The sequence below is a fragment of the Labrus bergylta genome, chromosome 1 (assembly GCF_963930695.1).
Source record: "Labrus bergylta chromosome 1, fLabBer1.1, whole genome shotgun sequence".
In the NCBI taxonomy this organism is placed as follows: Eukaryota; Metazoa; Chordata; class Actinopteri; order Labriformes; family Labridae; genus Labrus; species Labrus bergylta.
In genome coordinates, this window is record NC_089195.1 from 35,781,445 (window position 1) to 35,796,178 (window position 14,734).

General features: G+C 42.8%; 1 protein-coding gene across 3 annotated transcripts; it reads left to right on the plus strand.

Annotated features, from left to right (window-relative positions):
- The first annotated feature begins 3,126 nt into the window (after positions 1–3,126).
- Positions 3,127–14,503, plus strand: LOC136180463 (NLR family CARD domain-containing protein 3-like). 3 transcript variants are annotated; one of them, XM_065960172.1, is made up of 4 exons: positions 3,127–3,267; positions 6,330–6,650; positions 11,949–12,022; positions 12,297–14,503. In XM_065960172.1, the coding sequence occupies exons 2-4, from the start codon at positions 6,388–6,390 to the stop codon at positions 14,366–14,368; spliced, it is 2,409 nt and encodes an 802-aa protein (XP_065816244.1). In that variant the 5' UTR covers positions 3,127–3,267; positions 6,330–6,387; the 3' UTR covers positions 14,369–14,503. The 3 variants fall into 3 exon arrangements, with proteins under 3 accessions (XP_065816244.1, XP_065816253.1, XP_065816246.1); XM_065960181.1 differs by having other exon boundaries at positions 3,130–3,267; positions 12,300–14,503; XM_065960174.1 differs by lacking the exon at positions 3,127–3,267 and adding an exon at positions 3,279–4,227.
- Positions 14,504–14,734: the final 231 nt, after the last annotated feature.

Below are 14,734 nucleotides of genomic sequence, written 5' to 3' on the forward strand. Positions count from 1 at the left end.
AAAGATGCTGTCATGTGTTCAAGTGTAAACTGTAATGATATATCTCATGGGAAATCCCTCTGTTCCTTGAATGATGGAATTATAGGAGCTATGCATGAGGCCAGTAGATCATACCTCACTTGCTCTAAGAAGGCATTCAACATCAAACCAGGCTGGAATACACATGTGGCTATACATCATGCAGCAGCAAAGGAGGCTTTCAAGGCTTGGAATCAGGCAGGTCGACCCAGACAGGGGCCTGTCCTGGATCACAAAAAGCTCACAAATGCTAGATTGAAATCTGCTGTCCGTTTTGTGGGTAAAAATGAGCAGGTAATGAGAGCAGACTCATTGGCTGAAAAACTGCTCTGTAACAAAGTCATGGATTTTTGGAAAGATGTAAGAGCTTTAAATAAGGGAGCAGCTGTGCTACCGAGCACAATAGAGGGAGTCTCTGGACCAGATAACATTGCTGAGATATGGAGGTAACATTACTATTCTTTATTTAATTGTGTGAAAGGGGACCCATACCATTTGGGAAACATTGCTAGTAGTGATATTGAGGGTTTTACAGCCACTGAGGTCCATCAAGCAATATTGCAGCTTGCTAAAAATAAGGCAAGTGGCTCAGATCAAATCACTGCAGAGCACCTCAAGTTTGCTACCCCAAAGGTTGCTATTCTTCTTGCTATCTGTTTTACCGGTCTAATGACTCATGGCCTGCTACCAGACTCCATGTTGTCCGTCACTTTGGTGCCTGTGATCAAGGACAAAGCTGGCAAGGTTGGGAGCCTAGATAACTACAGGCCTATTGCTTTAGCCAGTGTGGTATCTAAGGTCCTTGAGAGTATTCTTTTAGGGCGGATATCTAAATATATTGGTACCACAGATAACCAGTTTGGTTTGAAATCTAAGCATGGTACTGATCTTTGTATTTATGCCTTGAAAGAAGCTGTTGAGGTATATAGGAGGAAAAACTCCTCAGTCCTGATAGGATTTGTTGATGCCTCTAAGGCCTTTGATCGTGTCAATCATCGAAAGTTGTTTATGAAACTAAGTGAAAAGGGGGTCCCTGATTACATATTAAGGCTTCTGGCGTACTGGTATGCCAACCACAGTATGCAAGTCAAATGGGGAGATACGATTTCCTCCCCCTTTGGAGTGAGCAATGGTGTGCGACAGGGCGGTTTGCTTTCTCCTGCACTCTTTAACTTGTACATGGATGATCTATCTAAACAACTGAATGGTTGCAAAACTGGTTGTGTGTTGGGTAACCGTATAATCAATCACCTCATGTATGCTGATGATTTGGCAAATTTTTTCCCCTAGCAGCGCTGGGTTTCAGCAGCTGCTTAATATATGTTCTGATTATGGTCGAACATATGATGTGCAATACAATGCTACAAAGAGTACTGTTTTGATATGCAGAACAAAAGGGGACAAGGACCTAAACTTTCCTAATTTATACCTGTCAGGACAGGTGCTGAGTGTGAGCACCAAAATAAAATATTTAGGTCACTTTATTACGGATCAAATGTCCGATGATGACGACATGTACAGACAATGTTGAATGTTATATGCCCAGGCCGATATGTTGGCAAGAAAATTCTCAATGTGTACAGTCAATGTTAAGAAAACTCTATTCAGAGCATATTGTACTCCTCTGTATACTGCCCCCTTGTGGGCCATGTTTAAAAAGGCAAGCTTACAAAAAGTCAAAGTTGCATACAATGACTCCCTGAGAATACTGTTTAAAAAACCTCCATGGACTAGTGCGAGTGAGTTATTTTGTAATGCAGGAGTAAACACTTTTCAGGCTCTTATGAGAAACTTAATGTACAAATGTATCTGCCGATTGAAGGATTCTCAGAATTCCATCATTATGCTGTTGACTAATCCCAGTCATAGTTCTGTGTGATACCAGTCATCCTTGTGGCGACACTGGTACAGTTGTCTTTTATAATATTGGTGATGTTTTGTCTGTCTGTATGTGTATTTACCCTGTGTTTTTATTCTGCTTGTTTTTTTATGTCTTCTAATGGACTCCTGAGTCTGGTAATAAAGATGATGATCATGACGGGCCGGTGGAGGTTAATGACGTGGGTCTGCCGTGGTGAAACTACAATGTTCAGAAAATGGACTACTAAAAGCGCTTCTAAAAACTTTCCCCTGTGCCTTCTTACCGGTGAAATAATCCTAATTACCACAAGGTTGGGATTGAAATAAAAGAAATATAGAATACCAGGCTACAAGTAAGAAAAGTGAAACCATCAGCTTCCTGTCCACTCAGAAATCAACATCAACATAAATATGATTGGATGAAATCAATTGTTACATTTATGTAAGATATAACCTCCACACTCTGATTGTTGCTGGATGTGTTTCACTTTTATCTGTTAGTCGTTCTAAACTTGTTAACATTTGGTTTAATGTGTCTGTAGAATTTGAGTCTTTATGTGATAATAATATAAAACTATGTTTGCCAAAATAAATGTTTAATTCACTTAGATTAACTTCTTCTATTCTTCTTTTGATAATGTTTGACATTTTATTGATGTTGCTTATGTTCTTTTTTTAAATCAGAATTCATGTTGTGAATGGTCTGAACCACTGGGCTTTATACTAGCAGAATTTATATAAAATAATAATTGTATCCAACCTTTTTCAATTTGTTAATTACTTGTGAATAACATTCGGTTCCAACTGAAAAAGGCTCTGAGACCCACTTTTGGGTCTCGACCAATCCGTTTAGAAACACCACATTTGCCCAACAGATGCAGAGGGCCCCCAAATAACTAAATCTGCCACTGGTTATACATGTGGGGCTGATGTTCCCTACACAAACCAAACTGTCCCTGGGATTTAGTGAGCATTATTGTTGCCATAGTAACAAAGGGATCAAACCCAAAAACAAAGCAGCATAGGGTCTAAGTTATGAGATTCAAAGAGGTAAAAGAAGGACATTGATTGTTATTAACTAAGTCTTTAACGGTCTGAAAACCACAACTATTGCTGAAGATGATCCCAGCTCACTTTGTTTACTTTGCTAAACCTAGTTAGCTTGGATTAATGCTTTTTACTTTGATTCCAGCAGAGGGAGACAATCACCAAGAAACCTGAACTAACAAAAGTCATCACTGTTTCAGTTCCAGGAAATAACAAGAAGGGGAGGAGAAACTCTGAGCTGATACGGGTTTCCAAGAAACCAAAGTGAAAGTGTTCTGTGAGTCAGAGCTTAGGCTCCATTTTGAGTTGACAGAGCAGAAGGACAAAGACGTGTGAGACAGGGTGAGTTTAATTCAACATTATTCTGACTTTACTGTTTAAACCTCTGGTTCATCAGTTAATGAAGCAGGTTCATGCTGAGTAATACTTTAAAACTGATCACATACAGAGCAGGATCAGCTCTGTGAATGTGGACTACTTCCTCTTTTCTCAGCTTTGGGAGGGGCAAGTAAAATACATTTTGTGTACACACACAGACACACACAGACACACACAGACACACACACACACACACACACACACACACACACACACACATACACACTCTCACACACACACACACACACACACACACATACACACTCTCACACACACACACATACACACTCTCACACACACACACACACACAGACAGTCACCATGGTTACTCACTCTCACCTGCCTGCTGCTTTGTAACGTCGTTTAGTGTAATCCCTATAGGTTCAGTTATCACAACAGGTGAGCTTCAGGTGGAGAAGCTTGATAAGTAACTTTTAAAAACTGAGAGAGAGCAGAAAACACCGACAGCAACATTTGAAACACCGGGGTTATATCTCCCCTCACTGTCTGTCTGAGCTCCTCTCTGTCTGACTCTCTGCAGACTGTTAACGTCTCTCCGGCTCCTTAAACGGTTTCGCTCTCCGAGATGTAAACTTAACTGTGCACACTATGCAGAGAAGTTAACTGTTGCTCACGCCGTGTCGGTTTGGAAAAATATCAGTGGAAATATGATATGGAGAGGTTTTTGTGGACTTTACTTTAAGTTTCGTTTTCACCGCTGCGGAGCAAAAGAGGGGGAGGGGGAGACGCGTCTGTGTCGCAGCATAAACTGCAGCATGAGAGAATAAACACATAACCCCGGTTATACGATCTCCCTGCTTTGGCAGATCGTCAGCACGTTAAAATCCTTCACGATCTAAGATCGTTATATCGCCCACCACTAGCTGGTAGCTGATGAAGCTGAAATGAAACCTGGACTGAGAGGTAAGATAATGGATATATTGTTTTAAAAGAATATGAGCTTATATGAGGAGAGTCATCACAGTCATAAAGGTTTCTGCTGGAAACTGAGTTTCATTTAGAAAGATATTTTTAAGTCACTGTGTGTTTTCTCCTCAGGACGTTGGAGCTTCTAACTGAATCTGTCAGGTTCCTTTCCTCTGCGTTTGTATTTCAAACGTCTGAGTTACAGTCATCTGCTTCTGTTGAAAAATATCCCATTTTCTAATGTAGCTGCTTCACAATAAAACCTATTTAAACCAGGAACTTTTAGTGTGAAGAGCTTGAAATAGAATTCGTGTTATATCGTGTTCACAACCTTTGTTTCAGAGCGCTTCTCACCAGCGCTCCTTGTTGCTAGATTACAAAAGTGAACTTGTGCTTCCCTCTGTAATGTCCGTAAGGTGTGTTTTAGCTCCATGTGTTTCATATTTTCTTGAAATCAAATAAATATCACCAAGAAAACATGAGGACGATGTAAAGGAGTCATGTCCTGATGTCAGCAGCAGCTCTACACCTGCAAACTGTTCCCTCCAAAAGACGAGTCAGACCAGCGTCTCCTCCGCCATCGCTTTGTTATTGACAAATCTGATATCAGAAGTCCCGCCCCTTCTTGAGTTTGATTGGTCGGTGAGGGAGAAGTGACATTGATCAGCGTGGCGCTGTTCTCAAAGTTGAACGTCTTTCGACTGATAGCGTTTGAGTGCAGTGACTAAAAACAGCTGACACCGAGGGCGTTTTAGCGCCCAGGAAGCTGAACTACATTAGTTTTGTATTTCAGCTGGATGTCAGCGTGGTACTGTAATCTCTGTTCACTTTAAATCTAAGCCTGCTGTACGGGTTGTGCCTGTTAGTATTTATTTTCACATAATCATTCACTTGAATCATTTAGTGGATATATCATTTTAAATCTGTCGACCATCTAAGGGTCATTGGTTTAGGTCTGTGTGGATGTAACAGTTTGTGTAAGACTCTCATAGCAGCAGATCTATTTTTGGAGAGGAGCCGAGTGTATGTTGTGAGCTTAAATGACTTGAATGTAGATATCTGACAGTTTCAAGTGAAGGTAATGTCACCTCTCTAGCCTTTTAGAAGTCTTCCCAAATGGTAAAAGAATTTGTAGGCTGTACCAGCTAGCAGAATATAACAGGACCGTTAACATGAAAAGTTTGTCAGCCATTTGTGTTCTGTTGCTGTTGTCTGACCTCGGCCCAATAAATTCTAAGATAAGCCACTGTCTGTTTCACCATTTCATCATTGGACATTTACAGCAGAAACATCATGGCGTCATGATGTTCTTACATGCGTTTATATTTTGATATCTTTTTCTCTATATGGGTAATGTGCAATATATGTTGTGTTTTATACATGGGTCTGTACTTTTCTGTTGACATGTCGATGTGTTTTTCTATTGTTTTTATGGATTCTACTGTGAGGCCGCTGAATGTGTGCAGCACTTTGAGCCCAAGACAAATGTCTGAAGTTATAGTATTTACAGCTGCTCCTTTGAGCCCAAATCAACGCCACAGCGCTCTTCTTTTTATCATGTTGGACTTGAGACAGCGAGGCGTCAGTTTAAACACACCTGAAGCTGGTTGACCCGCTGTTAAAGAGATGCTAGTCTGTGCTCTGTTAATCATGTTACACCAAGCAAAGCCATTCCAGCATATAGAGCACCATTGTGACCCTCGCTCTGCCACTGTGGTCGGTAGGTTGAGCAAATTCACCCGCCACTGCAAAAAGACACCCGTATGTGACGAGTGCTGATTTCCAACCCTGTTTTATACACTTCTAGTTGTACAAATGTCCTAAAGGTCATGGTTGCTGTTAAATACTAACATGTTAGTTTAATGTTTAAAGTTTAAGACTCAATGTCTTGTTATTGGCATTATTCAGGGCAGATCAGACGGACAAATCATGTTAGGATCAAAACAAACTGAGGTGCTGCATCAGGTACTTAGGCAGACAGGAAGGAAGAGAAAATCAAATGAAGGATCACATCAGGTAATGAGATGTGGACACTTGACCATCTCCGTCTTTCACATTTTTCCTGCTTGTGTCTCACCTGTTTGTTATTTTGTCCTCAGGTTGTTTTACCTGCATGAACGTCTTTTATTGTCCTCTGATCAATCTGGAGATCAGAAGATGAGTGAACGAGGAGACAAAGAGGAGGACAGAGCAGAGTCTCCTCTGTCCAGCTGTCTCTCTATGAAGAGTGACCGGTCTAAAGATCTTCCTCCAGACTTAAGTAATGAACCAGGACCCTCAGATCAGAAGATGAGTGATCGAGGAGACAAAGAGGAGGACAGAGCAGAGTCTCCTCTGTCCAGCTGTCTCTCTATGAAGAGTGACCGGTCTAAAGATCTTCCTCCAGACTTAAGTAATGAACCAGGACCCTCAGATCCACAGTAAGAGAACTTTTTTTAATCATCAAACTGTCCAGCTAAAAGAAGAGTCCTGAACACCATAATGTGTTGATTTTCTTGTTTTTAATCATCAACCTGCACACAGTGATCATACAGAGAAAGTCACTGAACTCATAACAACATACTAAGGATTATATATATGTATTATATGTTTATAGATAAGATAATATGATTTCAGTATTGACTCTTTGGTTGTGTATCTAGTCGTCTTCTCTGTGATTCTGCAGGAAGAAGTCTTTTAAACTGATCCTGAAGTTTAGTGAGATCTGCTGTGATCGTTTTCTTTCAATCATGTTTTCTGTTGTGTCCACTCTTTGTTTGTCTTTTTTTATTTTTTTAACATGACTACACAATAAGATCTTTTTTTTTTTTACTGAAGTACCGTAACATCCGGTGTAAGATGCACTTTTAATACCTGGTTTTTTTCATCTTAAAAGTTGGCTGGGTCTTATACAAAGGTGCAACTAATATACCAGTATAAAATGTTGACACATGAGCCATCATTACTGCGGGTGCAGAAGTCACCATCACTGGGTGCGACCAGACGTGATTAAAAAACCATCCCCATTCATTGGGCCTGATTTACTAAAGGTTTGTGTGTCTTAAAACGTGTGCAAACTTGATACCACCAGCAAAAAATTTGTTAACTGATCTACTAACGGCGCGCAGTGAGGACTGAATCTTTCATATGAACAAAACACGCATTGACCATTTAGTACGTTTGACTTAATGAATATTCAATATGGGGCGTTTCTGCCCTAGAAAGGAGAAAATGCAAATAAGTTAAGTTAGTACACGCATTGTGATTTACCAAGCAGACAAAAACTGAGGTGATTGTGACGGTGTCTGAATTGAACACCTTTGAAAAGAAGGTGCTAACCCAGGAGACCAGTGTTACACACAACAGACTGCTGTTATTGAAGTTAGGAGGAGACATAGGCTCAATCAAAGAAGACATACAGATCACGTTATTCTCCACACATGTTAATATGTTTGGAATGACAGCAGGAAACACCATGATTAAACTATATTGTTGCCTATTTAAACAAAACTGAACATTCACAGCTTCTGCATTCTAAAGAATTTCAACATTGATGTTTATTTCTTCCTGTTTCCCTCTTCTCACCAACATTTTATTTTAAAGAGTAACTAAACCCTAAAACCACTTTGTTCAGCTCTAAACCTCTGTATCTGAGTATTAAGTAGTGTTATGGATCAATCCAAGTCCCAATCTCCACATTTGAGTACAAAGTATTGAAATTCTAAATATTGTGTTAGAAATGTGCAGAGTGTCTGCCCTTCTGTTTGAAAAACTCTAACGGCTGTGTGGAGTACAGTACTACGTAGGAGTGAATTACTACGTCACCAAACCTATTAAAGCCTCGTGACTCTGATTTCTCCTGCTTATTCTGCTCCGGTCCCCGGCATCATAACGTGCCTCTCCTCGTTCTCTCTCTCTCCTCACTCGCCCCCCCCACCCACACACATGCGCACTGAGCCGTTCACAGACAGACATACTCTGCTCGTATAACAGGGGTTATTTGTCTAAAATGTAAAAGCCATAAATCCTCCAGGGGGCCTCGTGTACCATTCAGAAATGTCCCCCATCCTCTCCTGCACCTCACCGTCCTCGTCATCAGCTGTCTCTGCTCTCGCTGCCCCTACTAACGGGTCAATACGATACGGATCTGGAAGTCCGTGTTCGTGCTCTATTTGAGAGTCTACAGGAGACTCTGGAGGAGAGAAGTCTTTGACTTCAAATGACATTTCTGTGGCACACGTGCCATTGCTGCTTACGGAGTCGTCGCTCATGGCTAAATAACCTAGCTAAACCTACCGCTACTGTTTTTATTTGTGTGTGTGGGGCAAACATTGTATCATGTTGCGGCTGATAACGGCGCCAAGAAGTGAGTGGGCGAGTTTACCCCCCTGCCCCCCTCCCTCTCCAAGTTGATACATTGTAGGGATGCAACAATACGGTCAGCCCACGGTTCAATACGTACCTCGGTTTATTGGTCACGGTTCACGGTTCGGTTCTGACGGGCCGGGCCGTTAAAATGTTTCCAGTGTTTTAGGCACATTTTACAGAACATCAAGGGATTTAGAAAGAGAGCTACTTTTTTCATTTTAAAACTATTTATTTGACTTTGAAGCAAAACAAATTCAGGTGCTCTCCTTTCAGCCTATTGCAAAGTCAGATTAGATTTGAACATGAAGTAAACTACAATTAGCTCAATGAATGTCAACAAAAAAGTGCATTGGTGGCACACTGTCATATTTCTCTTTTAGTTACGATTATGGCTCCTCTCTTATTCTTGTAATGTTCAGTATTGTAAATATTTGGAGTATTAACAGCAGATCAAACCATTTAAGAACATTTCAAAAGACATCAAACGTCACACTGAAGGTTCAGACGGTTTATGAGCAGTTTAGAGTTTTTAATAAGAGCAGTGAGGGTGATGTGCAGACAGAGGAGCACTCAGTTGATGTTGACAGACATCAGTTAGTTAACAGACAGCAGCCTGCCATGTAGTTCACATACTTCACTGGTTAACATGGAAACTGTAGAGCACATGATCAATTTCACTTTTTCTTTCTTGTCCGTCCACTTATATGCGTAATGGCACGTTCCCCGACTCTCGCTCACCCGTATAGCTCTCTCTCTCTCTCTCCCTCTCACGTTCGCGGACCCACAGTTATCTTTTAATGCATGTTTTTGACATAATGAGGGAGAGAGGCTTTCAGAAAAAGGCCGTTTGTGGTGGTTAATATACCTGGACGAGTGGGAAACACTGCGCTCTACATGTTTAGTGCTCCACACTATCAGAAACTGGTCTGTAGTGAGACGCTACTTGAGCAATGACTGCAGCCTGTATGATCTATAGACTGTCACTGTACCGGCCCTTCAGGCAGCCCGGCCCACCTGCTCCTCTCTGCTCCTCGCTGCTCCTCGCTGCTCCTCGCTGCTCCTCGCTGCTCCTCGCTACTCCTCGCTGCTCCTCGCTACTCCTCCCTGCTCCTCGCTACTCCTCGCTGCTCCTCGCTGCTCCTCCCTGCTCCTCGCTGCTCCTCGCTGCTCCTCCCTGCTCCTCTCTGCTCCTCGCTGCTCCTCGCTGCTCCTCCCTGCTCCTCTCTGCTCCTCGCTGCTCCTCGCTGCTCCTCCCTGCTCCTCTCTGCTCCTCGCTGCTCCTCGCCATGCTAAAAGTAATGTTGTTGTCAGCGTCACCAAAACTTTAGCGTGTGGTGATTGGCTATTAAAGAGTCCATATTCTGCCCTTTTTGGGGTTCATGTATTTAATCTATGTTCCTACTTTTGTACGTTCACAATAGATAAAGTTCTAAAAAAGTGTCTGTTTTCATGAACTGCTCCTCCTTGCTCCCTCTACGCTCTGAGTCCGTCAGCTACACTCTGTTGAGCCCACACTGTTAGACCCCACGTGGGCCAAGTCTGGTTTCCTCATCCCTGCGCGCTGACTCACAGGCACACACAGACACACACAGACAGAGCCAATTTAGAGAGAAATACAATGCACGGAAACTAGTTAAATGCCAAACCGTTAAAACCGCAATTCACAAGTCAGTGTTGAACCGTGGATGTCGTACGGAAAGGTTCATTATTTATTGAGAATTGTTGCATGCCTAATACATTGACATTCTAAATGCATTTTTTTTAATTCCAGGGTAGAGCACTACAGCTGAAAATATGAGGTTTAGTTACCCTTTAAACTTGGGATTTCCTTTTTCTCGGTCTGTGCGTCTCTCCCCCAGCTCGTGCGCTCCTCTCCATAGTGCGCTCGTCTCCTCCCTCTACAGCCCGCTGCTGCTACGCTTGGATGGGGGAACCTCACCACTGCTTGTACCCCCGTCTTAGATACCTCTTAGGAAGAGCGTTTATATCCGATCAGACACAGCGCTGGCCAGCTGTCTGCTGCTCAACAATGTTCTGAGTGTCGCGCCTGAGCGCCACAGAGGACACAGCTCACACCTCCTGCACAATGTATGACAATTCATCTTCAAAAGATGAAGAAAACAGAGGCCCTGTTTAATGCAGAGGTTTTCTTATAAGCCAAATTTTCTTTTTGTAAATAGTCAGTTTTGTCTGCTAGAACTCAAAAATACTGTACGTTCATTTACCTCTTCCACTGATACCTATTTTGCGCTTGCCGTCGTCCTGCTTTCCGTCCAAACTCTCCGTGACGTAAACCAGTAGAATACGCAAAAACCCAACTTAAATAGTACCGCCTCCACAAGGTTTGCACCTGGTGTCATTCACGCAAACTTTCTTAGTTGATCACCCGAAAAACACACACTCACCAAACGAGCAATTTTTTGGAGTGAACACACAGTTTAGTACTCTTTACTTGGGACTTTAGTAAATCAGACCCTCAGTGTATTAAGAGCTGAGTGCACGCTGTTCTGGGAAAGACAGCGACACAGACCAGTCTGGCTGCGCTACTTTTTCAAAACTTTTCCCTCAAGAGGTCATAATAATGAATTTACAGAAAACTGTAGGATATTGTTCCATAAATAAACCTTGTTGAACGCTCTTTTGATTGAAAGAGTCCTTTATTAAAGTTAAAGAGAAACAAGCGGAGTCGGGCAGAGAGATCACAAGCTAGGAGTCTCTGCTTCACAACTTTCCCTGCAGGCTGAGAGCTCGACTACCGTACTGTAGCTGGTAGGAGAGCAGACTCCACAAAGAGAAAACAGACTAAAAGGGTGACAGAGCTGAACAGTAACTGCAGGTTTTGGACTTGAACACAATAACAACTGTCACGCAGGAAGACAGTGTGAACTTTATTTTCTCTCTGAGAGACCTTCAAAAACACAACGCGTCTTATACCAGTACAACTTATATTTCAGATTTTACGTTTTTTTTTTAAACTCCTGCACATGCTCAGTGTGTAGGTCACGACACAGCTCCTGCACATGCTCAGTGTGTAGGTCATGACACAGCTGTGCAGGTCACGACACAGCTCCTGCACATGCTCAGTGTCCACACAGATACTACATCTGGAACAATAAGGACATTCTCTACAAAAATGAATCCCTGTTTTTTGAAAACTGGTTGAAAATAACATCACACTTGTAGGTCAGTTATTGGCTCAGATGGTAGACTCTATGGTTACACAGACAGACTTCTGCACATGCTCACTGAGGAGGACATGGCACACCTTTTTAAAACACTGCTTTTTGTGGCTTTATTTGATTTAGTCCACCACTGGTTTCTAAATGTCAGTCTCAGTTTTCACAGCTTTATGATTTCCCTTATCTCCACAGAATAACAAAGGGGTCTACTTCATCAGGAGAGTCCTCCTTTCCCCAGTGTGGAGAACGAGGACTGCAGATATCCAGTAAGTTCAGCACTGTAATAAGTAAGACTGAAGTCATTGTGTCTAAAAACAAGACAAAGCAGTCAGTATTTTCATTGATATATAGTTAAATGAAACATTTACATTTTATCTGATTCTTGCTGTCAGTTTATATTCAGTATATTTTATTTCTCTTGTAGCAGCACACATTTATTACACGGATGTTTTTGTGTTGTGTGCTTAATGTGTAATAATGAAAATTGTTTATTTGATCATTTTATAAATCCAGTCTCAGGATATGTTTCTTCTCTTTCACTAGATAGAGGTCTGCAGGAGGTTACAGATGAACTTAAGATCAGTCTGAGGAAGAGATGTGAACATGTGACTGAAGGAAGTGAACATGTGACTAAAGGAAGTGATGAAACAGGAAGTAGAACCCTCCTCAACAGGATCTACACTGAGCTCTACATCACAGAGGGACAGAGTGAAGAAGTGAACACCCAACATGAGGTGAGACAGCTTGAGACAGACTCTAAAAAGAAGACCCTCCATGAGACTCCAATCAAGTGTCAGGACATCTTTAAAGCCTTACCCGACCAACAGAACCAAAAGACAAGAGCTCAACCCGACCAACAGAACCAAAAGACAGAAGCTCAACCCGACCAACAGAACCAAAAGACAAGAGCTCAACCCGACCAACAGAACCAAAAGACAGAACTTCAACCCGACCAACAGAACCAAAAGACAAGAGCTCAACCCGACCAGCAGAACCTAAAGACAGAAGCTCAACCCGACCAACAGAAACCCATCAGAGTGGTTCTGACAAACGGCGTCGCTGGTGTTGGAAAAACCTTCTCAGTGCAGAAGTTCACTCTGGACTGGGCAGAGGGCTCAGAGAACCAAGACCTCAGTCTGGTGATCCTGCTTTCATTCAGGGAGCTGAACTTGATCAGAGATAAGGAGTACAGTCTTCTTGAGCTGCTCCGTGTTTTCCATCCAACATTACAGAAGGTCACAGCAGAGACGCTCGCTGTCTGTAAACTGTTGTTCATCTTTGACGGCCTGGATGAAAGCAGACCGTCGTTGGACTTCAAAAACAGGAAGGTTGTGTCTGATGTCACAAAGAAATCACCGTTAAACACACTGTTGACAAACCTCATCAAGGGGAATCTGCTCCCCTCAGCTCTCATCTGGATAACTTCTCGACCTGCAGCAGCCAATCAGATCCCTCCTTCATGTGTTGACAGGGTAACTGAAGTACGAGGCTTCACTGACGCCCAGAAGGAGGAGTACTTCAGGAAGAGGTTCAGTGATGATGAAGATCTGTCCAGCAGAATCATCTCACACATCAAGACATCCAGGAGCCTCCACATCATGTGTCTGATCCCGGTCTTCTGCTGGATCACTGCCACAGTTCTGGATCACATGATGAGCAGAGAGCAGAGAGGAGAGCTGCCCAAGACCCTGACTGACATGTACTCACACTTCCTGCTGGTTCAGACAAAGAGGAAGAAGAACAAGTATGATGAGGGACGTGAGACAAGTCCACATGAGCTGATGGAGGCTGATGGGGAAGTTCTTCTGAAGCTGGGGAGGCTGGCGTTTGAACATCTGGAGGATGGAAACATCATGTTCTATAAAGAAGACCTGGAGCGTTGTGGTCTGGATGTCACAGAGGCCTCGGTGTACTCAGGAGTTTGTACAGAGATCTTCAAAACAGAGTGTGTGATCCTCCAGAAAACAGTCTACTGCTTTGTTCATCTGAGCGTTCAGGAGTTCCTGGCTGCAGTCTACATGTTCCACTGTTTGACAAACAGGAAGAGAGGTGTAGTGAAGGCTTTCCTTCAAGACATCAACTTCGTGGACTCATCTGGAAATACTTTTTTAAAGAAGATTTCTGAATTTCTAACTCCTGGCCCATCCCTGGATGACTTCCTGAGGAGTGCCATGGAGAAATCCCTGAAAAGTAAAAATGGTCACCTGGACCTGTTTGTTCGCTTCCTTCATGGCCTCTCTCTGGAGTCCAACCAGAGACTCTTAGGAGGCCTGCTGGGTCGGAGAGACAACAGTCCAGAAATGATCCAGAGAGTCATCAACAACCTGAAGAAGATGAACAGTAAAGATATCTCTCCTGACAGAAGCATCAACATCTTCCACTGTCTGACGGAGATGAACGACCTCTCAGTCCATCAGGAGATCCAAGAGTTCCTGAAGTCAGAGAACAGATCAGAGGAGAAACTCTCTGATATCCACTGCTCTGCTCTGGCCTACATGCTGCAGATGTCAGAGGAGGTTCTGGATGAGTTGGACCTGAAGAAGTACAAGACATCAGACCAGGGACGACTGAGACTGATTCCAGCTGTGAGGAACTGCAGGAAGGCAGAGTAAGTCCAGATGTGATTAAATATGAGTAAAAATAAGCCGTTTAGTTCTTCAAATATATACTATACAATATCTAGGTTTTTGAAAACAGTGTTTATCTGAAATATTAACAAACCCTAACCCTAGAGAGAGAGAGGGAGGGAGAGAGAGAGAGAGACGGAGAGAGAGAGATGGGGAGAGAGAGAGAGAGGGAGAGACAGAGAGAGAGAGGGAGAGAGAGAGAGAGACGGAGAGAGAGAGAGCGATGGAGAGAGAGAGAGACGGGGAGAGAGAGAGAGAGATGGAGAGAGAGAGGGAGAGAGGGAGAGATGGAGAGAGAGAGGGAGAGAGAGGGAGAGAGAGAGAGGGAGAGAGAGAGGGAGAGAGAGTGAG